This window comes from Myiozetetes cayanensis, unplaced genomic scaffold, assembly GCF_022539395.1.
Source record: "Myiozetetes cayanensis isolate MyiCay16 unplaced genomic scaffold, myiCay2020 scf6-25, whole genome shotgun sequence".
Lineage (NCBI taxonomy): Eukaryota > Metazoa > Chordata > Aves > Passeriformes > Tyrannidae > Myiozetetes > Myiozetetes cayanensis.
In genome coordinates, this window is record NW_026087853.1 from 33,578,791 (window position 1) to 33,604,899 (window position 26,109).

The following is a 26,109-nucleotide window of genomic DNA, read 5'->3' on the forward strand; positions in this document are numbered from 1 at the left end:
CACAGGCATATGTGAAGAGCAACAGCAACAAAAAAATCCTGCTTGCCTACGAAGGGTTTATTTAAACTGATGTAAATCCTGAGCAAATTCTGCTCCTGGGAGCAGAAGTGTCAGAACTAGCCATTCAAGCTGTTGCTTTATTATCTAGACAGGTTACGGAGCAATGAATGAGCACTCAGAATCCACCAAGAAAGCTCTTGCAGGAAAACTTAACCCTAAATTCCACTCCTATAAAGATGCTTGCTGAAGGCATGTTGAAAGCAAAATTTAAAATACCCACTAATTTTTTTTTATAAGATCTCTTAATTGACTTGTGTTTAGAAGGCTGGACAAGGAGGAGGCAGTGAGAGACTCGCTGATACGTTGCAGTAGAATCAAGGAAAAGTAGCTCTGAGCTTATGGTTGGGACCCAGAATATGCTGAGTTGGAAGGGACCCACAAGGATCATTGAGTCCAACTCTTAGCCCTGCACAGGACCATCCCCAAGAGTCACACCATGTGTCTGAGAGCGTTATCCAAACGCTTCTTAACTCTGCCAGGCTTGGTGCTGTGAACACTTCCCTGAGGAGCCTGTTCCAGTGCCCAACCACCCTCTGGGTGAAGAGCCTTTTTCTAATATCCAACCTAAACTTCCCCTGACACAACTTCAGGCCATTCCCTTGGGTCCTGTCACTGTTCACCACTGTTCACTCCTCTTCCCCTCATGAGGAAGTTTTACCTATCAAAGTACATAACAAGCAATGGCTTTATTTCACTGCTGCAGGTAAAGCATTTTCTTTACCTTTTCCTAATAATCACATAGCTTTCCTTCATAATTTTTAAAGTTTCCATTTTCTGTTGTAGCAATTTGATTACTTGACTCCAGATTAGTAGTGTGGCTAACACTGATTTGCTCTGTACTGCTTGAAACTTCATTCTCTGTTTGTACCAATTCAATTCCCTCCTGTTTGTTTTAATTCGCTAACATTTACAGAAAGGACTAAATCATTTTCTCTATATATAATTAGTAAGGATGAAACCAGTAGAGAATTGGTGTCCCTAAGAGCCTAAGGAGGTCACTTATAAATTAATTGCTGATTCTCAGATTCACCTGGGAATTTCTTATGAAATCATGTAGTACTTTTTCTACACATCTCAGGTGGGATCCATGATGGGCTTGTTTGGAGCTGAAAGGACACTTGTGGCAAAAGAAGTTATTGGCATAGGACTCTTGCCCCATATGATGAAGAAAGGCAAGAGGTGTGTAATGAATGAGAATGGGGACTCCAGAAGGAGATACAAAAATTTTGCTGTTACAGCAGTCATACTCTATTGTGATGAATGATATTCTCTCCTTGCGTTTGCCATAAAACAACTATGGAAAGCACAGAAACAGTTTTTATGGAAGGTCACTTCCATCTTATGGTTTTCCCATCTTTTTCTGGCACTGGGTCAAGATCCAGAATTCAGATTTACACAAATGCTGAATACTCGCACACTAATTGAAACACACTTTAAACATCCCATCTGGGGGGTGAGGAGGAAGGCAGCTTCCCCCCAAAATAATCAGAACTTTGGGAATAAAAAAAGTCAGATATCCCAAATCAGCAGATAGCTGGGATAAATTTGTCTCTGTGCTTCAATTGTCTCTGAAGAAAAATAACAGCTTTGTTATAATTAACAGTGGGTTTGAGAACATAGAAATGATGTCTATGAGAAAATAATTTATTTTTTAATGTATTTTGGATGGTGCACATTAAATGAGGAAAAAGAACACCCATTTCCTGAATACTGCAAATTTTTGTTTTCAGAACACTGATAAACCATTTTTATGCCTTTGGAGATCATGTAGGGTTATTTATGTTTGTTTTTAAAATGCATATTTGTATACTAACCAGGTCTGTCCTTCCAATTCCTGCTCACTGCAGTGAAACAAATTACAGGCACGCCTAATTTCCCACGAAGTTTAGACCAAACACGTGATAAACCTACCACATCTCCACCTCCTGATCCCATCCCTTTCAACAGCAAAAGGCTTCCAAACATATAAGGGCAGAGACAGGAGATTTGGCTATGGGCTCCAACCTGGCAGGCTGTGCTGACCCCAGTTCCCTTTCTGTGAGCACTACTACATATCTGAAGAAGTAAAAAATAAATAAAAAATAAAAAATCTGTTCCCACCTCAGCCAAAGCAGCAGAAAAGTGATTACAGTTCTTGTGCATCAAGTGGTACGCATTTCCTTTGTACTCCTTGCCCAGCTCTTCCATAATCTTATCCACATCCTCTTCTGTGAAGTCTGTGGTGCCCAAGGCAATGGATTCTCTAGTTAAAAGCAAAACACACAACAGGAAACATGGAAAGGTACAGTGAAGAGCATGATATATACTAAGGGAGAAGAAAATGATCAGACATTGGCAAGAAGGACAGGCTTAAACATTATGGACATCATATCTGAGGCCATCAGAGACTCTCACTAACAGAATGGCACAATAATATCCCCAGCTTTTCCACAAAGCAGGTTACTGCACAGGCAACAGTCCCAAGAACTTCCTGCTCACCACCAGGGCAGTCTCAGCTCTGGGGTCTTCTCCCACTCTGCCCATCATTCCGGAGCAGAAATTTCCATTGTGACAGAGGAGATGCCTTTTTTTCCCAATTGAGAGGGTTCCCATGGGGTGGGCCAGGAAGAAGCAGACTGAAAACATGCAAAATCCTATTGCTTCTCCCAATATTCACTCCATAGCACTTGTTCTAAAAATCTCCAAAAACCTTCAACATGAACAGGTAGTCTGGGATTGTCATGCCCCTCCTGCCATGGGCATTTCCTTGACCCACAGTCCCACAGTCTGAGCACCCTGAAAATCACATGAATGCAGCATCCTCCCAGGCTCCTCTAGCAGCCAGTCTGTCCCTTGTGACAGAGCAACAATAAACACAGGAGATGACTTCAGGTACTCTTTGCAGTATCCACAAACAGAAGTTAGTCATAAAAAAGAGAAGTTTTATTTTTTCCCCCTGTGCATTGGCTCTGTGTAACAAGTGAAATGGGGAGAACAGAAAACAAAAATATAGGAAAAGAGAACTGCACTCATTTATAAGCATTCTTTTAATCCCTGACACAGTTCAGCACTATTCCCTGTTTGGTGTACATGCTCTTTTATCTATCTCCAAAATCCCTGCAGGGCTGCCTTTGAATTAGGATCATGTAAAGGATGCAGTGAGGGCAATTATGAGGAGAGGACTTCCCTACTCCTCCAAAACTGATGGCTACCAGGGGCAGGGGAGAAGATATAGAAAAGGGCCCTTACTTGAATTTAAAGGTCTCGCCAAGTTCTACCGCACTGCCAGGTGTGATCTCGAAAATCCCACTGAAAGGGTAGGGATGCCCTCCATAGGCAAACTCTGACAAGGAAAGAAACAGACTGTGAGTAATTGAATTAACGCCATGTCAGGAAAAAGTCTATGGCAGCTGTCTGCACAGCTCAACATCAGCACCAGGGGCTGGGCTATTGCCAAAATCTCTTTCAACCAGACTCTGAAAGCCGTTTTCACTCTCTGGTTACCTATCAGACTGAGAGTGCCCTTACAGTCTCCATCCTTGCTAACACTACTGTTTTCCTGCAGCACCAGGAAAACTCTCTGAGTGTGCCTCTATGCCCATCCAAGTAGCTTCCTCTCAGTGGAAAATTCTGCATTGAGGGCATCTGCATAAACTGTGAGAGGCTGCCATTGGTGCTACTGAGCTTTAAGAAGTCTTTTCCAGAGTAGGGAGAAATCAAATCTTTCAGAGGTATTTACAGGCAGAGATTAGGAAGTCTTTGCAGAAAGCCAGGCTAATTGCATTCTGCTGCCTCAGCACACAGTCCCTCCATATAATACAGGCCAGCCTGCATGGTCTGTGAAACACAGCCTGTGGTCCTCAGGGTGTCATACAGGCCATCTCGCAGGGCCTGTGAAAGCCTCAGTGCTCAAGATGGAAATGGCACCCCAAGGGCTCTGTCTACTGCATCACACTGAGTAAAAATACCATGAATGAGTAGCCCAAGTCATTCCCATTTAATGCTGAAGAAGGCAACAGAAAGTCAGTGATGTTAGCCCATCCTTCACTGTACTACAGCTGTTTCCCCAGATCCCCTGACTGCGCATTTTGCAATGGGTGGCTCTAATCAGCTTTAGCCCCATCCAGGCTCCACCAATTTCAGAAGTCTTACAAGGCATTTTCTTTTATCTATAACTCTGCTGTTTCAAATGAATGGGTTCCAAAATCTGGAAACCCAGATTCCAAGATTTCTAGACCATAGGCATTCATAAAGAATGACTGGAAAACAGATTTAGCCGTGACAGGGAATTCGCACAAACACATATGCGGGTCTTAAAACACCACTGATCTCAAAACACTACTGATCTGCCTATCTTCCCCCTCCTTCATTTCTCCTATTCTCTATCCTCCTCCTTCACTGCCCTTGGAATGGCTTTCCAACATTGCTCCTCTATCTGCCATCCTGCTACACACCTGCACAAGCTATAGAGGCTGCAGTTACTGCCGAAAATAAGAAGGGCTACATGGTTCATGACAGAACTGCACAAGTTACTCCTGGACTGCACAATGGACTCTAAAAAGAGAACTGGTTGAGTTTTTCATTCCTCAAAACATTCCTTGCCAAAAGCTGTAAATTTGGGATACTTTTCCATATCAGACTAGCCATACATCGTCCCCATGTTCTGCAGGTAGGGAAAAGGAAACACTTCATACCTCTGCCGTAGATCTCGATGCCAGAGTGGAAGACACCAATCCCCAAGGTGGAGGTGTATTCGTTTATCCAGTACTACAGTAAGAGAAAAGCCACATTGGGAAGCATTAGTGGAAAAGAAACACATGATCTTGGTCTAGGATATATCCCCTATCTCCCCAACTCCTCTTAAGAAGAGTGATTTTGAAATGATCTAGAGACAAACAAATTGAGACTCCTTACAGACCAACAGAAGTGGGCACTGTGTTTATACAGCTGGCTGGCATTAGGCCTCCAAAAATGCTCATCTAATCCTTTCCACAGAAGGTACTAACCTCTATTAAGATATAACAACCTAAACCTGCATAAACCCAGCTGCTACAGGATGTGTGATTATTTATCTATCTTCTCACTTAAATACCTGACACTGAGCCAGTTTTATCAATTCACTTGCCTTATGCGATCTAAAAATCTGGAGTAAGAGAATCCCCAATTATTTTCCGCACACCTTTTTACATCACCTGCCAACATCTGCTTATTAATATTTTGGTTTTAGGAAAAAAGATCATAGAGACAGAGGTCTGTTACCCTGATAGGTCAGAGGGTCACTATTTAGTAATTATCTATCTAACAATGGTAACTGCTTTACAGAATAAAAAGGAACTCAGAGATAGTCAGCATTTTGTTCAGAGACACTATATACTATCAAGCACTGATTTCAGAAGAGAAAATTAGGCCCAAGATGGACAAACCTTCACCCAAGTTAGACAAATTTTTAAGAGGAGCTGTTAAGTGAGTTTGGTGCTCTGTAGCCCAGCACTTCCCCATTACATTTAGAGCAGAGTAATGCCGCAGTCTGGTGTATGCATGTGATGCTCTTCCACCATTTCCACCATACCGTGAAGGACAGCACAGACACCCAAACAAGTCCCAGCTAAGCTAATTCTGAAGTGGAGAGCCGTACAGCTATGCCAGGGCAGTGCTGCATTGGAGATAATTAGCCCTGCCCAGCACCAGTATTTATTAGGTCAGTTGCAGAGCTGTGCTGCTGCAGAAATTGTTTTCAGGCACTGAGCAAACTGCACATGCCTGGTATATTTACAATTCACAGCTGCTGTGCAGTGAAGAGACACCTCTGGTAACTCAGAGCAACTAAATTCTTGTTTTAATCAAGCACTGCAAGGAAAGTGAGTGTTGTTCACTTGTTCCTGTACAAGGACATAACAGGTTCATTAAACTAAAATTCTCTTTTGAGTCTGGTGGGAGCTTCTTGCGAAGGCAGAGTAAGCTGCACCTTCCCTGTGTCTGGTGTCACTGAGCTGCCATGGTATGAATAAGAACCCCTCTGCTGTCAGGCAACCAGAGGTCTGGCACTCCAACTACTGTACTCACACTGCTTGCTTATGTATATATGACAACTGCAGTAGTTCTGTAAATCACCTGAAAATGTTTTCTGCAAGACCACTGCTACTGTGAAAAAACACAGTAACTCTGATATGAAAAGTGCATGGCCAATCTTTATACCTTAAACCATGTCCCCAAAAATGCTTGCCTCTGGCAGTACAGCAGTTCCATTTCCCTCCAGAAAATGCTGTAATGCTACTTGTTCTTTGCGAGTTTTCTTATCACAAATGATGTACTGCTGCTGGAGGGCAGCCAACTAGCTGACCCCAGCTGGAGCCCTGCCCACTGCTCTCTGCAAACCTTGTGTAACCTCCATTTACCTCTTCACTTGAATTGTGCAAACTCTTGTTTTTTAGGATACATCAGAGCTGGGTCAGGTAGCTCTCAACCTCTGCCAGCTGGGACAGCATGTTAGCAGTGAACCCTCTGGTGAACACCAGGCCTAGTATTTAGGTGCCCTTGCCTTCTACTGCCCTTCTCCACAGTTCTCTGTTGCCCTGTCCTCTGCACCAGGAACATCCCTACTCTAAATGGGAAAGAAGATACAGAGGTGGAGGCCACATATGACACCAGGGGACAAAAGTCTGTCTTCCCTGGACACATAACTCTCAGTTCAGTTCTTTGATCTCCCAAATCTTGTAGAATCATAGAATCATTAAGGCTGGAAAATACCTCTAAGATCATCAAGTCCAGCCATCAACCTGGGTTCAAGTCCAGCCATGGGACCCCACCATGTTCACCACAAACCACATTCTAAAGTGGCATATCCACACATTTTTTGAATATTTCCAGGGATGGTGACTCCACGACTTTCTTGTGAGCTTGTACCAATGCTTGACAACCCTTTCCATGAGGATATTTTTCGATATATATTCTATATTCTAAACCTCCTTTGACAGAACTTGAGGCCATTTCCTCTTGTCCTGTCACTTGTTACTTGGGAGAAGAGATCAATTCTCACCTCACTACAACCTACTTTCAGGTAGTTGTAGAGAGCAGTGAGGTCTCCCCTCAGCCTCCTTTTCTCCAGGCTAAACAATCCCAGTTCCCTCAGCTTCTTCTCATAAGACTTGTGCTCCAGACCCTTCACCAGCTCTGTTGCCCTTCTCTGGACACACTCCAGCATCTCAATGTCTTTTTTGTAGTGAGGGGCCCAAAACTTGACACAGGATTTGACGTGCCACCTCCCCAGCAGCAAAGTACAGGGGAATAATTACTTCCCTGGTCCCATACTATTTTTGATCCAAGCCAGGATGCCATTGGCTTTCGTGGCATCTTGGGCACTGCTGGCTCGTGTTCAGCTGCTGTTGACCAACACAACAACTGTTCCGCCGGGCAACTTTCCAGCCACTCTGCCCCCAGCCCGTAGTGCTGCATTGGGTCATTGTGACACAACTACAGGACCTGGCATTTCACTCTACTGCACCTTATAAAATTCACCTCAGCCCATCGATCCAGCATGTCCAGATCCCTCTGCAGAGCTTTCCTACCCTCATGCAGATCAACACTCCTGCCCAGCTTGGTGTGGTCTGCAAACTGACTGAAGGTGCAGTTTTAACTATCTGGGTTAACTCCTCAGATAGTGCCAGGTAGTCTCAGCAAGCTTCAGAGAAACACTGGTTTCTCAAGTCCTACTACAACAACTCCCAGATGATATGGTAAGTAGGTTGTCTTCTTCCCTCAGGCTGAGCTATTGTCTCACAGCAACAATACAAGCAAAACATGCCCAGGTCACGCCAGCTGCTTTGCTTAGAGAGGTAACTAATAGGAAGAGAAGGGAGACATTTTAAATTAGAAATGCTCTTGCCAGTTATCAAAATCAGGGCTATCTGCAGAGCCTCATCTGCATCACACTTTACATTTCAAAGAAGAAAGTTAAACTGAAAGCCACTTGCAGCTATACCATTTTCTTCTTCCATGTTAAAGTTTATGTTGGGTCCAAACAACTAATAAAAAATCAGACAGGAAAAAATGAAAAACCTCTCCTTGACTGAGTATTTCATAGGGTAATGTGCTGAGACCTGATCACCTCATAGGTACAGAGCACTGTTAGATCACAAGCCCATCCTGTGCCTCGACTACTCTTGTTCCCAGCACAGAACTTCAGCCCTTGGAACCCACCCTGCCCCACTCCAGGAGCAGAGAGCCAGGCTGTGGGACAGCTCTGGAAGCACAGGTGATGAGGAGGTTCCACCAGAGTTAGAGTGTTTCACTGGCTGATGGCAGGTGTTGCAAGATTACAACCATCACATGGACATTTCTGTATTTAAATAGTGTATTTTTCATTATTAATTCCTTTAATGAATTATTATGGAATTGCAACAACCTCAGCTACACCCAAATTTGAACTGAACAGAAGCTACTCTGATTTAGCACTTTCTTTCAAATAATTTCAGTAACACAAGGGTGTAATTGAAGTGGGGTCTGACTTATATCGTGGTTCTATTGATGTGATACTGATATGACCTGCTAGCAAGACCAAAGAGCAAGGCAGCTCTGAATCATGACTGTACTGTCCTCACCTCACCCGTGTCTCCAGGGTGCTGTAGAATCTGCCTCCGGTGTGTGACTGAACACACAGAGAATGCCTCACAGCACTTTGGCACAACCCACGGCTCGTCTCGGGAGGAAGCTATGCCGAAGTGAACATGTCAGTCACTTGCTGAGCTGGAAGAGAGAATCTAAGCCAGATTTGAAACCAGATTTGTACACTCCTGCACAAGCTGACCTCATTTTCCAAGGGGTTTGCAATTCCGAGCATGAGAACAGCAGCAACAATCAGCAAATGCCTATCTCTGGAGTAAACTGGTTATTGCTTAGATTAAAAACAAATATCTGTAGCCTGTTCAGTCAGATGAAAAGAGCCAGGGAATTGAATACAATAGTATCTTAAAGGGAGTTATGATTCATGTCTGCATTGCATACTGCCTGGAAAATCGTGCCCCTGAACCCTACTCAGAGGGACTTAGAGCATTCTGTCTCATTTTCATCTTCAACAGAGACAGAGAACTGCTCAGAAGACAAGAAAGGCAGCAAGGAAAGCTAACCACTGTAATAGCTTCATAAAGGCAGCAGATAGCCCAGAACTCAAAACTGAAACCTGGAGAGGAACCTCTGCATTTGCAGTTTGTAGTGTATCAGTTAATAGCTTTTAATGAAGGTCTCTGATGAAGCAGAATTTGAAATTTTTTTCAAGTCTTCTCTGATTTCCTGTTCAGAGATCAGAATAACTGGTGAGATGGTTTAGATTCTGGGAGATACTCTGAGTCAGTTCTTGTGTTATTCACTTCATTTATCCATCACACAGAGTAAAAGTGAAAGTCTTACTAGAACAGTGAACCGTGCCCTAACTTTCCAAAAAGGAAAGAAACTAAAAAGCTTTATTGTACTGGTATGCTTCTGCTAAGTCTAGGATGGAGAAGCAGATGATGTGAAGTAGATTATATCATCCTGGAACTTTTCAGAGCAGGAGTTTCTAGGGACTCTTACCAGAAACATGGGTTTCCAGATAGAAGAGGCCCATCCATGTAACCACTAACTTCTACCAGCAATTAATATCATACTATAACACTGAAGTTTCTGTCACTAAGCTTCTCTTTGCTTCCCTACTTCAGACCATTATTTTCCACGGTGTGTCACCAAAATCTTTCCTGCATCAGTGTGCTGAGCAGTTTAACTAAACAGCTTCCTGGATGCTGGAGATAAGACTATTTCTGTGAGTATGTCAGATATTACTTACTCTGAGCAGCCAACACACTAAGCAATATTATATTTATCACCCCAGTAGATGGGATATTCCACTCCACCTGATCCATCTACTACTGAACAGATGCTAGGCCATCCTTTCTTTTGATCTGTATGAACACACAGAAAAGAAATCCATCGGGAGTTGCTAAATAAATCTGATTTCAGCAAATAGCTACAAACTCAGAGTACTCAGCGGCGTAAGATCCTTGCTGTGAGTTTCTGCTCTTTACTAGATGTTGCATACAATGATTGTCTGAGCAAGGACACCAGGCTAGAGAGAGCTTTGCTCTGACCTAGTCTGGTTCTCTGATACCCATATATGACCACGCACTACTATGACCAAGACACCTTTACCAAGGTTGGGTGCAGATGATGAACCAGTAACTAACTTAACTGTATCTCTTCTCAAAGCATTGTCTGCATATAATTCAACAGAATTACTTCCTTTTCCCTGTGAGTTCACTGGCAGAGCCTTGCTTCTATGAGGAAAAAACAACAACAAAAAAAAACCAACAGCAAGGGTGGATGAGATACAGATGATATTTTGACATTGCTAGTAAGCAAGGAGCATTTTAAGGGACTCCTGTCAACACAGGTCAAATAACAGACTGTCTATCCTACTACCTGGGATTGATTTTAATCCTTTGCTCTTTGAGGGCCAAGTCACACACTGTAGCACCAAGATCTCCTTTGCAAAGATGTCTCCTCTCTGTAGGATAGGGGAGCTGGCTCACTGCAGAAGAGACCCTTGGCTCAACAAATCCAAGTGGAGGACACCCAGGGCAGTGCTTGGCCCCTGCAGTCAACATACGTAAGTGGCCTCATGAAAACATGCAAAGGAGTGTGTGCACTAATAAATGCACTGATCAGTCACATCTCAAACACCAAGAGAATTCTCTGCAATGTTAAAGCTCAATACAAAAGCAAGTCTTTTAAAGGCAACATCAGATTGATGCAGGAGACCAGCCAGGGAACATTAAAGCAGTATCTCATTATATAATGATACTGTATTTTACATGTGAAATTTGAGAGCACAAAAGACAAAACTAGAGGGGAAAGCTAGAGAACAGCATTTTAGGAAACCAGTGAGTAAAATCCCAGCTTTATATGGTTAGCAACTTCAGAAGAGTTTCAGTTTCACCCAATACATCTTTCTAAAAGGAGATCCAGAATCTTGGACCCATAGAGGTGGAACGAGAGAGCCCAAAACAGATCACATATTCCCCAATTAAGGCTTGCAGGGGTGAAGGAAGCATTACTTCAACTACAGACTTGCAGGACGGAGCTTCCTGCAGATCTTTGCCAAGGCACCTCAGCCACACTGCAGCAGTGCTCACTTCTGTTCCATGGCCCCAGGTATGCACACTATCATGTGGGATGACATCAAATTATACAGCATGGCTACTATTAGGAAGTTTGCCTTAGCAATTGGATGAGACCCAAGCTCACTTCAGTGTGACCTGTGTCTCTTACATTTCATTCTCCAGAGGTCCAAGGCTTGTACATTCACCAAGTCTAAAATGCTAGTTTTCTAATATACTGTGAATACAGATTAACCAGGTAAAGATTTAAATGCATATGGGCAGAACAACAACAAAATAAAGAAGCTTAACAGAGTATTGAGGAGAGGAGTAATGACACAGACCTGTCTTTGGTACTTCATACCTGGGAAAAAATACCTGGGTGGGTTCTCACTCCAGCACACGCAGGACACGACTCTTCCCGCCTGGAGGATCACCTCCTCCGTCAGGTCCCCATCACTGTTGGCAAAAGCTATCAATCTGCAAGTCATGGACCAGGGTGTGACAGGCCATCAGGTCACTCCAAATCCAGCTAGCCAAAAGGACTGCTTTAGTCAGGTATGCTAACTTTCACTTAAAATGCCACACAGTGCTAAAGAAACAAAACACTGTAGTAAGCAGGTCTATATTTACAAACAGGCTCATCCTCCAGCTGCAATAGGCAATAACTTTCAAGTCTCAAGAAAAACAGTTCCCAGAGTGTAGGCATTGGCCTGTTTGCAAATAACCCAACTGGCAGAACTGATCAAAGCTTGGAACTACAGGTTTTCTTCCAGGATAGCATTCAAGTACTGAGAAATCCTGCAGCTTCAGTGCAGCCAGAGAGCTTGACGTAGCTCTGAAGAAGCAAGGATACAGGGCTACACAAGGACCCCACACAAAGACCCCACTTCACTCTTGGACTGCGACAGGACAATTGGCTGAAGAATAAGCGAAGTCATATTAGAGAAAGAGGAAAAAGACAAGGCATCCTCTGGCATGCAACTACCTCTTCTCTGCTGTATTTTCAACAAAAGGAGCTTCTGCCGAGGACAGTTCTCCATCCCTCAGGTTAATACACTCTCATAGAACAGGAATTTCCTGCGAAATGACAGCCTGATATTTAAAGCTTACACTGCTAAACATATTCCCTCATGCAAACCCACAGATTCTAAGAGAAGAGACACAAGGCAAGATGCTCAATTGCACCCTTTAAAGGAATGACAGGCCAACCCTCTGTGGGACTGTGACAACCAACCCTGTCTCAGCAGCTCTTCTATTTCAGACAGGTTCTGTTCTTTTCTTTTCCTCTCAGGTTGGGCTAAACACATTCCTTAGCTGTCTTTTCAGGAGGAATTTCTTTGGAGTTTACTGTGGCTTTTCAGACATTATAATATGCTTCTGAATTGCCTGATGCACAAGCCAACACTAAAATCTTTACAATCATGAAGCGTAAAGAGCTTATTTCAGAGGCTTCTAAAATGCTGTATGTGGATTAAAAACTGATGCTGCTGCTGAGAGAGACTGGAAATCTACTTATGCTTCAAAGTTGTGACGCAATTAGATTTTACTGGAAGAATAGCAGGACAGAAGAAAGTATTAATCTCACTGTGGAAAGGAAACAGTAAGCGTTTCAGCAGTTAACTTTTGGGTGTATTCAGAATATTTTAAATTAAAAAACCACGAAACAAGATTTAGCTGTGAGATTGAAATACCTCCAGTGTTTCCACTTACAGCCTCATTCTATAAATGGACAGGCACAGTTCTGGCTCTATATACTGGTATTACTTTAAGTCTCTTACAATTTTCTGCTTTTTGCATTACTGTTCCACTTTCTACCTTGTTACACTGATGGTAGGCATTGTCCTGAGCAGAGCTTCCTTCCTGCAGCTACCTCTGTGAGGAAGTTTACACATTTACCACTGTGTATGTTTGGCCTCAAGCCATGCACATTTGTAGCTGCTATTCAGAAGATAGCTGACCCAGTGTGCTCTTCATTAAATACAGTTAACTCTTGCTGAGGACAGTGAACACTCATCCAATTTATGTTTTGCTGCTTGAGTGGGAACCTGCCTTACCAATAGAGACAGGGCAACTAGCTGGCTAAATTAAACAGCTATTTTCTGTCCCTGCAGAATGACCATCCCTGTCTCTTCTGTTCAAAGGTTCACACAAAACCAGCAGAAGGGAATCCACCATCCCAAGGGTTTGTCACACCAGTCATGACTAATGGCCCATCTTGGCTGTCTGTGTACACAACATGATATTTATAGTAAACTGTTTACAGCATACAAGAAGGAATATGACATTTTTCACACCTCCACCTGCTTCCCGTAACCTCATTATTGACTGTGCCTGAAGGATTCAGCTGAAGGGGCCAAGGTAGGACTGGGGACATCAAACAAAAATCACTGAGGGGATGTTGCTGGAGCATATGCCAGTGCCAAGAGCCTGTCACACACAGTGGTCTCATAAGCAGCCCTGCAGAAGGACTATCCACGCTATTGCACACCACTTCACATGCTGTATCTCCTTAATTTTGACAACTTTCATGTACAGTCCTAATCTCAAGTATATGAAGCCTGAAAAAAACACATCCATTGTGGGTTTACACTGAAATGTACCTGAGAAACCTCATAGAATGTACCTGAGATACTCATATGTGTTGTTAGAAACTTAGGAAAATATAATACCTTTGCCTTAGATACATTCAGAATGACAAATTGAGAGGTATGCAGAAAGAACAGCAGCAAAATTATCACAGAAATGACGAGACTGACATAAAAGAATTAATTCAGAAGAGCTAATAGATTGGCAAAGCGATGACTGCAGATGACAAATTTGCAAACATTTGAAGGGCTGACATGAATTATGGGAGAAAACTTCTTAAGAACAATACAAAAGACTCAAGTAGGAGCAACATAGCTTAAAAAGAGGAGGGACTTTGATGAAGTGCTTAGGAGTTTCCTGGCAGAAAAAAGAAAAAGAAAACTTTTGTATGACTGAAAGCCAGATATCGAGAAAGCCTTAGTATGCCTGTGCACGACAGAGTATTGAATGATCTGAAATGTTTTCCTCTGCTAATGTCAGTGAGGCTGTTAACATCTCAGCTGAGCATATTTCAGACCCTGCACACCTATCTGCATTGTGAGCCCTCAGCCCAGGCTTCACAGTGTGTCAAGAAGTAGGCTTTCCACCAAAGGGAATTCATGTGATTTGGAAAAAGAAAAACAAACCATAGGGAGATAAATACCCTACAGCTTGGTTCACCAGGAGGTATCTGAAGCACAGTGCAGATGCTTTGGCTCTGGAACTGCCTTGGCCCTGACATAAACTGGTGGGGTCAGCAATATGACCTCAGGGTCTCTGTCCTTCATTTTGTAGAATGGATGTAACTTAGAACTGTAATAATGAATAGGGCTATTAAATGATTTCTCAGATGGGGAATAATGCTGTGGCTAGGCCCTGCTTGGACCAAGAAACATTAACATGTCTTTTTTCTTGTTGGTAAGGATATTTTGCTGACTTCTGTAGACCTCTACTGGTCTTTCTCTCCAAAGAAGAGATAAGCCCCATCCTGATGTCCAGCATTACAGAGAGAAAACAGACATTCAGTGCATCCTTTGAAAATGCACTCCAGTCTACATATCACTTTAGATATCATCTAGGCAAATGGCAGGGGAAGGGAGGATCATCTCCAAAATTTCCAGGCTGTCACCATTCTGAAGGGATGCAACAGACTAATGATAAAACCTCCCTTGTCAGACATACAACCTTGAAAATTTTGACAAGCTGCACACAGGCCACTTTCAACTTTCTTTTGGCAGGAATATTCCTTACGTGACTGTGATAGACTGAAATGTTGTTATTGTCTTAAACATTGTCAGAATCATAGAAAGACTTTTTGTTAAACTGCAAAGAACCACCAAAGCACACCCCACCTCTCCCACCCCAAATATGCCTCCTAACTGGAATTTGGACTGTGACCAGAACATGAGATAAGACTATTGTCCAATTATCTCAGGTCTAAGAGACATAAACAAGCCTTGGGGAAGAAGAATTTATCCACAAAGAAAGCCAAACTCAGCAGCTGTGCTAAGAATCAGCCTTAGGTGAAAGAGGAGAAGGGTTTTGGCTGTGTGATGGTAAAATCTCTCCACACAAAACAAAAGGAGTAATCCCCGATCTCCTGGAAGACCACATACACACAGGACATTCACGTGAGAGGCAGCTGAGAAGGGTCATAATCCATCAAAGACTCCCAAAGCGCCCCCCAGACTCATTCCTGAGGTCTTCTACCACCAGAGGACTACACGTGATCCAGGTGAGGCAACAAATCCTTAGTCTGCCACAAGAGACTGGCAAAGCTTCCCCCTTCCAGGGAAGGTGCCTGGGCATCTCCTGAATGTATATTAATCCACTGGACTGCCTGCTTTGCGGGACCCTTGCCACCAAGAAGACCAGCAGAAGAGGACTTATGGGACTTCGTGAGGTTCCACAGAGTGGTGATATATGTTCTATTTAATCTCTGTCACTCTCTTTCTTTCCTGCCCCTCCTTCTTCCCATTTCTTTCCCTCTCTCTCTCTCTCTCTCTGCCTCACATTTATTGTTAAATAAAACCCGTACTATTGACTTTGGCATCTGGTCTCATTTGTACCTTATATTTAGGCAGAGGCATCTCTAATAATTTTAATAACTGGATCATAACAGGGATACTGTCTGAAGGCATACTGTGCTAAGGTAGGAGTGGGGAGGAAAACTCTCAGAGATGACTACCAAGTGGAAGGAATACCCATATTTGCATTGCAATCCAATTCATTAATACTTTCACCAAGGACAACAGTCTCTTAGATACACAAGGCAGAAAACATCTACTCTCTTTATACCAAGAAAGTATAAAAAAATCTGGTTAAAACAATTTCTGACTTCTGCCAAGTTTCTATGTGGATAACTACTTGGAGAAGACTGAGGTAACAACAAAGTAATTGCAACTACAGCCGTCAGAAAGCGATAAGAAGTCCCTTTATGATATCATAGAAGGACCATGAACACCACAGGCAATGGAATAAATAGTTTCTTTTGTTCCATTTCATTAATGCAAAGCACAGTAACATATTGTTTTCAACCTGTTGTGTAGAGACCCAAGGGAGACAGCAAACGACTTCAAAGGAATCTGCAGGCTGGCAGGGTTACATTTGTTAGACAGAAGTTGATATCTTCAATAGAAAAAAATAAAATAAAAATGAGAGGCACACAGACATTAAAGGAAATAAATTTATTGCCCAAAAGAAAGGAGAGAAAAAAATCTTGTGTTCCAGCAAGAGGTGAAAGCATATTTGAACCTCTACAGAAAAACTGATGAAGGATAGTCCCATAGCTAGAATGTCCAACAAGGACCTTGTGAGGTTCATATTCCCTGATCTACTATGGAGTTACTCCAGATTTACTCCAGACTAGTTCAAAACTAAAATACCATCAGCAGGATACTAGATTCAAATTCATAACTGTGATCGTCCAAATTCCTCTTCAAATCCCCATATACCCTGAAGTGTTTAACACCATCATTATCAGCAATCTGAACGGAAGACCTTCCCACTCCACTCCAGTGCGAGCTCCATACTCAGATACTCAGATAAAAAGGATCCCAAATAGAGAGGGAGATCCCAGCTCTCCTTTCAAACACACTGTTTTCTGCTCGAAGTCCACAAACTTAGGCCTCACCCTGGGTTTCCTAATGGCAGCATTAGCACCACATAGACAGGAGTTATACCTACCCACAGGTGAATCTGGATCCTTAGAGAAAAATAAAAAAATAATGTAATACTCTCCAGATCTCTTCTCCATGCAAGGGCTATATAAGGTCAAAATTATATGTTTTATCATTCCCATTCACTTACCAAAAACAGTTGTGCCTGTCCTGTGAGCCAACAGAAGATCAGAAAAGATCAGAAAAGAGTTGGGCTCTTTGGTGGTGTTCGAAACACCTCATAGTGCCTATGATAGAAATTGAGTGTGTGCCACTAACATTAGTTTGCTATTGCAAAAAAATCAATATTTATCTCTAAGCTTCTGAGAAAGGAATCTATTCTGCAGCATAGATGGGGGAAACCCTTTCACAATGTGAGTTGAGCTTTGTTTTTCTGGAGAGATTCCAGGGGCCATGCCTTCAGATACAGTGCCAATTTCATACAGTGTATCATCTCTCTGCATTATCTCTTCCTACAAGTAAAAGGATAAAAGTGTGCATTTTTGCTATAATTGTACACTCTCTCTGCTGTTCCAGTATAACTACTGAAGAATCGCATTGCAGTGATATCTCCAGATTAGATTTAAGGGATAAACAGAAAGTAAGGAACTTGAATATGGCAATGATAAAATGCTGTTGTGCCATGGAGATTCAAATACATCTTCCCTCAAAACTCCAGTTTCTGCTGGTATGAAGAAGGAAAAAAATAAAATAGTAAAGCAAGGAACATTTCCTTGAGAAGGGAACTGTCTCAAGAAGGGGTAGCTCTATAATCTAGTCCAATGCCAAACTGGGTTTTTGGAGTCTTCTACGAAGCATAAAACTGATACAGAAACAGCAATCAGGGAAGTTCAGATAGAAACTTGTTTATAACCCATGATCCAAGGGCTTCTATGCTGAGCAATTATAGTACTGTTTAAAATGACAAAAGATACTAAATATTAATTGTTTTGGAAGTGAGTAACCATTTTCTGTTGTTGACATTTACCTATTTGATGCTGACAAAGTGCTGTAAGGTACTTTCCCCCCTCTCTAAATGAAGATGCAACAGAGTGATTAATACATGCAGTATGCCACTGTGGCTGACAAAAAAAAACCTAAAAAGCTGCGGGAATATCTTAACAACTCTGATGTAATATGCTTTTCTTTGGTTAGTCTGGGGGATACAGGGATTTTTTTTTTTCCAAGGATTCCCTCTGTCTTTATTTAATGAGCAGGTTTGATGTGCAGCTCTAAAAGCATTTAATGGCCATCCCTTACTGAAAGACAGAGATGGCTGTTAGCAGCAGTGCCTGGCAACAAATCATCAGTGTTTAGTACTATGAAGATACTGTTTTGGGTGAAAATAATTTCAGATTCAAGTGTGGATGTTCATCTCTTCAAAGGGACAGCCTCTGTGCTTGCTTCTCCCAAGAGTCACACACACACACAGACCATTGCAAAGGGAGAGGCACAAACATGCCAGTGAAGATTCTTTGGAAAACACTTTTATCCTTTCTTTCTTTCTTCTCCTTGCCCCCACCTCCTAAACAGCACAGCATGAGTTAGACTAGTTTTCAGGATGCCCTAAATATTCCCTTTCTTCTGGGCACAATAATAATTGTACGCTTGTGCTAAAGCAAATCTGTGCTAGTCTGTTGTGTGTTGTATATGTGTAGAAACAGACCTGAAATGACCCCAGTGATTAAGACAAGTGCTTCCTTCACAGACTTGCATCTTATGGTATCTCCACATCTGAAATGTACCCAATAAGATCAGGGACTGAAGGGGAAGAGGGAAGATAAGGAAATAATTCAGTAAAACCAAGGAGAAGATTTTGCCTTATGTAGCAGGTTTCCCTGGGAATATTCCTCCCTTTCCCTTCCCCCCTCCCACCTCCATTTGCATTTCTTTCTATAAAAATCCATTAGATACTGCAACTACATCTTGGCTCCTATGTATTTTAGTGAAAAGAGAAAGGGTTGTATATTTGTACCATGGTGTGCAAATGGTACTGTCTGCCAGATCCTTCAGAGAGCTGCCAAAAAACTCTCCAGCATGCAGAGCAGACACCTAATCTGAACTGTGGCCAGGCTGAACTGTGACGTAAGAAAAAGAGGTAAGCACTGTAATGTCTCATCTAGCTCACAGCATCCTCTAGTATCAAAGACATCCGCTCTCAAATTAAACTATCTCCCTAGACTGGCCCTTGTAAGAAGCTTCTAGATGTCCAGATACCTATTGTAGAAAAACAAAGCCTTATTCAGCATTAGTCAACAATATCCCACCACCTTTCTTAAAAGCAGATTGTAACTCATTTGTAGGAGTGAAGAAGCACAATCCAAGCACACACCCATTTTGATTAGTACCTGAAATAAGAGCCCATGCTCTTAATAGGATACTGTACATGACCCATATTCCATATTGACCCAAAAATATTTCCCAGACAACCAAAGAGCTAAAAAAATCACCACACTCTTTTCAGAGTGATCCAAAGGGCAGGAGAACAAGGGTAAAACCCAATACAGTTGGGTTTAGCTTAGATATGGACACGACTCACAGAAGACATGAAGGGTATTGTACAACAGATGGGGATTTCCAGTTCTCCTGAGCTGCTTTTCTCTAAGTTCACAAATGCAACCTAGGGAATACAAGTGGTCATAAACCTATAAATTAAGCTAATTAACTAGTAAACCAAGACAAAAATAAAGATTTCTATTCCTATATAACAGGGAAGTAATCTTGACACTCTAGCCTCGAAAGCGATGCATCATGCAAGTGATGAATGGATAGGTCTGAGACCATTCAGTTCCCACTCCATATATCTGCCTTCTCCTGAGTTAGATGGATGCATGCAAGAGGTAAACAGATTCATCAAACAAATAAGATCAGCAGCCCAGCCTGATATATTTCATCTTATGTGAAAGTTCCATTTACTCTATAAAATACGACTTCAGTAGGATTTATATAATTCATTTTACTGTGCTTCCCTTTAGCACCACGATAATCTTGCTTAGCCTGTCTCATTGGAAGAGACCAAAAAGGGATAAAAACCCCAAAATAGTCAATATTAAACTGGGCATCATGACCGAAGGAATGCTTGCATGACGGGGAGATCTCATCTTGGGAGGTGTTAGTGTCACCAGATAGAGCCCATAAGCCAGACTCTTTGCATGCTTCCTATCAGATCTAGATGAAAAGTAGCTCATAATCTCTTTGGAGCCAGCAGTCTTCCTCTGGTTCCCATTTATAAAGTGTCTTCATGACTGAGGCTCATAGCTGATATCACAAATAAAGCATTCACAGCAGGACAAGACAAACACCAGCATGCTATGAGCACAAGAGCATCACCTCCTTCCACAGGAGAACATGGATAAAACTTGCACAAGCAAACAGGACGTGTTTGCTCATGAATCACATGTGCAAGCATAAATACACTCTGTATGTATATAACGATGGCTTAGAGAACAGCAACATTTTAACTCTCTGGTTTCCATCCAGGTGGCTTGCTAGCAATAAGCAAACATGCCCAAGAGCATGTACAAAGCCAATCCCGTATAGACTGACAATCAGCCTCCTTTCACATATTTTAGTAACCTAGCCTAGACACAACCCCACTATGGCATCAAAGGTGCAGCACTACAGATTGGTCTTTGGCAAAAGTCCTTATAAGAACAATTTTCTCCTAATCATCCTCTCCCAGAATATGGTCACTTGCACGGGTGTGCTGCTGAATTCCTAGGAATGCCTTTGCTTTCTGCGGCAATAGTCTGCTCAGAAGAGAATCTTCTTCAGCAAGTAAACTACAGAAGATGCAAATATTTTAACTCTCAGCTTACTTTATCCTCTAAGGTGTATTTGTACATTGTGAACAACGCAAGTAAATACACAGCTTGGTTTGGTACCCTGCAGTAGCAATATTCAGGTAACCAAGCATGAAAACAGTGCCGGGTAGAGAAATACTAGCCACCAATGCATCTTTTTTTCTCTGTCTTTGTAAAAAAAGACCACCCACTGTGACATGAGCTTCATTCCTATTTTGTATAATTGTGTAGTCATGGTTTCTACCTCACTTGAACACTAATACCATTGGGGTTTGTGCATCCATGTTTGCAGATAATTCTTTGCTTTCCCTTCCAACTCAGTCCTAGCAAGGCACATGCTCCATTTTATCCATTTAGTCAAACGGCAATACACAACGGATGTGAGCAAGACCAGCCTGATGCTGCATTTCTGTGTTGATGCCAGTTCTAAAGAAAAACACTCCCTGAGAGAAAGAACACCGAACAGGTTCAGCAGAGAGATGGGATGGAGAATAACATGCTTCATGTCACAACTGAGCTTTTGGAAGATGGTTGAAGTAAACAGGAACTAGTCTTAAGTCTTAAAGCCTTAAGAACAGCCAAGATTTTAGAAGCATCCAGATGCTCTGTTTCCTGGAGTATGGCACTCAAATCTTAGCTCAAATGCAGTCATAAGATTTAGACAAACATGAATACACAAATTAGGGGTGGGAAAACCACAAGGTATCCAGCAGAGAGCACTGCAGACAGAGAGCACTCTCACTGATCAGTCCTCATTCAAATTGTCTCAGGACCCTCTGCTTTCAAAAGCAGACAAAAACATTGTCACTTTTAGCTTCTAGATAGACCTAAAAAATATAAGAATAGCCTCTCAAGTAACATTTATTTCTTCAATTCTTCCTCCAACATGTCAAAAGAAAAGTCTTTAGGGGCAAGTGATAGCAAAGCTGTAGAAGAACTCAAACCTGATACCCACTGTTGCAGAGAAAATAAATTCAACCATTCCATCAGAGCTTTCTTGTTTCCACAAAAATAAAACTGGTGAGATTCCCATGCCTGAACCTCCCATTTTTATTTTTGTAGAAGGAGTAGGAAGAGTGAGGAAATTAGAAGAGGCTCTGTTAAACATTGACACGGATGGGTGTACAACACAGACAGAACTGGCCCTGGAGGATTCCAGGGGCAGAACAACACACACATACCCAAGAGTAACAGAGGAACCACAGGGACAGAACAGCTGAATTGCTAATGATTTTGGGCAGCCTTTTGTGTAAAATGTCTCTGGGACCTGAAGACCAGAATGTAGCGAGTGTAATGCTAATCTTCAGAGGTCCACAAGAGAGCCAGGGAAAAAAAAACTCTGCAAGCCTGGAATCCAAACTGGATTCATTAGTAGAAACAATAACAAAATATAGCACTAATGAGCAATAAATTTGATATTTCAGGTAAGGATCAACATGAATTCTGCAAAGGGATGTCCTATGACACTCACCTCTTGATATTCTTTGGAGAAAGCAGTGATTTCATTGACATAGTTAACTCATTTCAAAAATGGTTTTCATTACATTTTCCAGAAAATGTCTGCAAGGATTGAACTAGAGATACAGTGAGGTTCTGCAGGTAGTGAGAAAAAGTAGATAAGAACTAACTATTCTGTCTGATATAAAACCTATCAAAATGAAGCCATTATTTAAAAAAAAAAAAAAAAAAAAGAGAGAAAAAAAGAAGAGTACTTAGCTTTTACTTAGCTTTTTCACTACTATGTAGTACACCTACTTGCAAACTCCCTGCGAGGGCTATTAATACAAAAGGTTACATTCGTTCAGGAAAACTGAATGAAAAAAAGAGCCATAGAGGACTAGTAAAGAGGCAGAGGTCAAGCTCAGAGAAGCCTCAGAGCAAAAAAATATGTGACCATGTTAGAAGGAGGCGTCATATATGCTTGTGCTGCTCCATCTCCACAAGCAGGCACTGAGGGAAGAATAATCCAATTGGACTGGATGGATCCTTGGTCTCAACCAGTTCGGCCATTTTTATGCTTGTGTGTTCTTTTCTGTAAATAAGAATGAAAACATAGAAAGGAAACCTTCCAAATATAAAGAGGGGAGCTGTTTCAAAGATGAGCTTTCACCCATCTGAAAGACTCTGGGCAAGCCTTATGAACCCCTGGAAGAGAATCTGCTTCACGCTTTGATAGTCAGGATACACTTTAGGCAAAGGTTTTCAGATTATGCTGTAATTGCCCAATTAGCTCTTGCGTGCAAAAGGGATTCTCTTGCATTTATCCATATCCAGCAGGGCATAAGTCCAAAGCTTTCTGCCCACTGTGGATTTGCTCTTCCAATTCATTAGGATTAATTTCTTCCCCACCCACACAATTCTCTGAATCTCTTCCTCCTCTCCTGCCCCATTGCCACCTGTCAAAGTTACAAAGATGATTGGTGCTTCTTAAAAGCAGCACAGAGAATCTTTATCTGTCTATTCACTGGCAGATGCTTTCTCCCCTCTGCACAGCCCCCCCGCCCTTTGCTAGACTAGTTATTTCCAAAAGCCGCCAGTCTGGCAAGCTGTCCCCAGAGCACATATGTGCATGCAGTGTTTAACCACATCACCTCCTGTAACCTCGGTGTGTAACGTGTTCCTATCCCCACCCCAGAATCCTAGGTAGTGTTTTATTTTGACAAGTACCAAGTAAAATACAAGAATATTTTCAAATCTATTGGCCATCAAATTAAATGACAACCTGTGTAAACTGGTCAGCATAAAGACTTCAGGCTGGTCCAGAGCAATTGTTCTTATTTCTAAAGCAGAGGATAAATTTTGGTGGATTAACATATATGTAATCCTGTTGTTGAGTCACTAGGCAGAACTAGGACTGACTGTTTCTCCTTTACCTCCTGTCTCTGTCCAAAGCTTATACAGAGTCATGAGAATCAACAGAGGCATTAATAGTTCGTGCTCTGACTCATCTGCCCCTGTTTATTCCCCTGTTTACTAAGTGACATGTTTTCAGAAAGCCTCTTGAATTACATTACCAGAGGTGCCCTGTAAATAAATTGGTTTGGGAATAACCATCTCTGATCCTAGGAGTTTTCTTTCAAACTGGAAATCATGATAGCAACAGAAGGCCTGCACTTTCATTTTGAAAAGCCTGAGTGTTGGAAGAGTGCTTCTGACCCACTGTTCCTTTCAGTGCTGGAAGTTATCTGAACTCCATCAAAGGAGAGCACAGGTAAACTGGGAAGCCTCATGTAAGCACTTTGCTTCGAAACATCTATCACAGTCCTTAAAAGGAAATCAGAGCATTTTTCAGCAGCTCCAGCTGGAGAAGAGTAAGAACAGTCTCACAATCAGAACTCCACATCAAAACTCAAGAAATTGCACAGCAACAAGTTACCTAATCATAGAGTCATAGAATATCTCAAGTTGGATGGAACCCGTAAAGATCATTAAGTCCAACTCCCTGCTTCTCCCAGGACTACCTAAAACCAAATGATAATGACTAAAAATGTTGTCCAAGACAGTCCTTGAACTGTGTCAGGTTCATGCTGTGATCACTTCCCTGGGGAGCCTGTTCCAGTGACCAACCACCCTCTCAGTAAAAAACTTCTTTCAATGTTTAATCCAAACTTGCCCTGACACAGCTTCATTCCATTTCCTCATTTCCTAGAATCAGACAAGTCAGCCTCTCTGCATGCCAGTGCCTCAGGTGCAGAGTGGGAATGACAGCCTTTTCCTTCTCCAGGGAAATACTGGGAAATACACTAGAAAAGACTGAGAAAGGATCATGTGCTGGAGTAGTGAAGGCTAAGCAGATCCTTTGGGTATTCTCCTGTTCCAGCACCTGCAGTGGCACCACAACATGGAGATAATTATATTTGCTTTAAACTGTCAAGTACCATCAGCAGGGTCCAGAGCACAGAACTGCTCAGTGGGAGCTAATGTGTCCTGTCACAAAGCACAGCACACAGCTCCCTCATGCTGCACTGTTTTCTTACCCACTGTTTCTGCATCTTCTTCCCTTGAATAATATTCACCACCCTGCAACATGCATGTCTGCAATTTGCACACCATCATCTTGAGTTGCTTGGGCTTTCCTGAACTAAATGAATAGCAAGTTGAGCACTGTCTTTCCCTCCCCCTTACTTCACCCTCCCTTTGCTTTTGTACATGCTGAAGTAAAAAGCTTCCTCTGACTCAGGTTTCAGCTGTCACAGATTTCAGCAGTTTTCTCCTAGGAAGTCTGGATGCTAATGATAGAAATAGCAGCTGTCTCTAAATACTTCATCTGCTATCTGTGATCAAAGAGCAGTAAAGGCCAAGGCCAGGAGCAGGTGTAGTGGCTGACTACTGGCAGAAAATCTCCATTTGTACCAGGCAGGCTCTGATCCCCTTACTGACAGGAAGGCTAGGAGCAGTAGCCAGGGTAAGCAGGAGTAAGGTGGCAACAGAGCATGTGCTTACCTGGACACATGTCAGGCAGCCAGCCAGCAGGATGCAGGGCTGCTGCCCCTCAGCCCACCGTGCAGAAACCCTGCTGCTGCCTCCCATTCCTACAGGAGTCACATCAACCCAGGCAGCTACATCCCAATGTCAAAAAGCAGTTAGGGTTTTAACCTCCCAAACATCCCACAAGTATTTCCTCCTGCCCCAACAAGAGCATCTTACAGGTGAGATGACTCAAGACGAGATTGAAGTGACTTGCTAGAAATGCAACTGAGATGGGAACAAGGACTAAAGCTTTTGTATTTCTCTTTCTCAACATCCAGTGCTTCACTCAAAATGAAGGTTTGGTTGTTCTCGGCTAGGGTCCAAGGACATGCTTTGTTGGCAGCATGACACAATCTGTTTAGAGCTTTTTGATTCCCACATGTTCAAAGCACTTGTACTTACCTCAAAACATTGTGGTGTCATTGAACACAGTGCTACGTTTGAACTGAAAGGAGGAAAAAATATCTTCATCTATTATTACATGTAAATAAGAGTTGGTCTTCTACAATCTTGATAGCTTAGTAGAGAATGAAGTAAGAGTGAGTTTGACCCTTGCTGTGCTAATTAGTGACAATCTGCCATGAATCTGTTGAGACAAAAAAACATCCTGTCAGATCCATCATCATTTGTTTCACCCTGTGTGAAGACATCCTGGGATAGAAGGAAGGGTGGAAGAGAACACACAAATACCTGAGGACCTAATCACATCCTAGGGATCCTAAAGTGCACAATTTAAGTCATGTATCATCCTGTCTTAATGGGTTCACTTACCTGCAATACCCAAGGCTTCCCACAGTATGATTTTAAATGGTGGCAGGAAAGCATCATTTTGTCTAAACCAGAAATACAGTGCCAGTGCCATTCCATCTCCACTAGAATTGTCCCAGCTAGAAGGAGTCAGGCATCAGGTTCTCATGTCTGAATATTCCCAACAGTAAGAAGAGCCTT

At 42.3% G+C, this 26,109-nt stretch overlaps 1 protein-coding gene across 1 annotated transcript in view; it reads right to left on the reverse strand.

The window, feature by feature from the left end:
- The window catches only part of LOC126651271 (deubiquitinase DESI2-like), a 62,420-nt gene that overhangs the window by 18,373 nt on the left and 17,938 nt on the right, over positions 1 to 26,109 (reverse strand). Inside the window, exons 5-7 of the mRNA XM_050336993.1 lie at positions 4,734 to 4,806; positions 3,289 to 3,382; positions 2,161 to 2,302 (exon numbers count right to left, since the gene is read on the reverse strand). Of these exons, the coding sequence (XP_050192950.1) occupies positions 2,161 to 2,302; positions 3,289 to 3,382; positions 4,734 to 4,806 (309 nt within the window). The remainder of the gene's footprint in view (positions 1 to 2,160; positions 2,303 to 3,288; positions 3,383 to 4,733; positions 4,807 to 26,109) is intronic.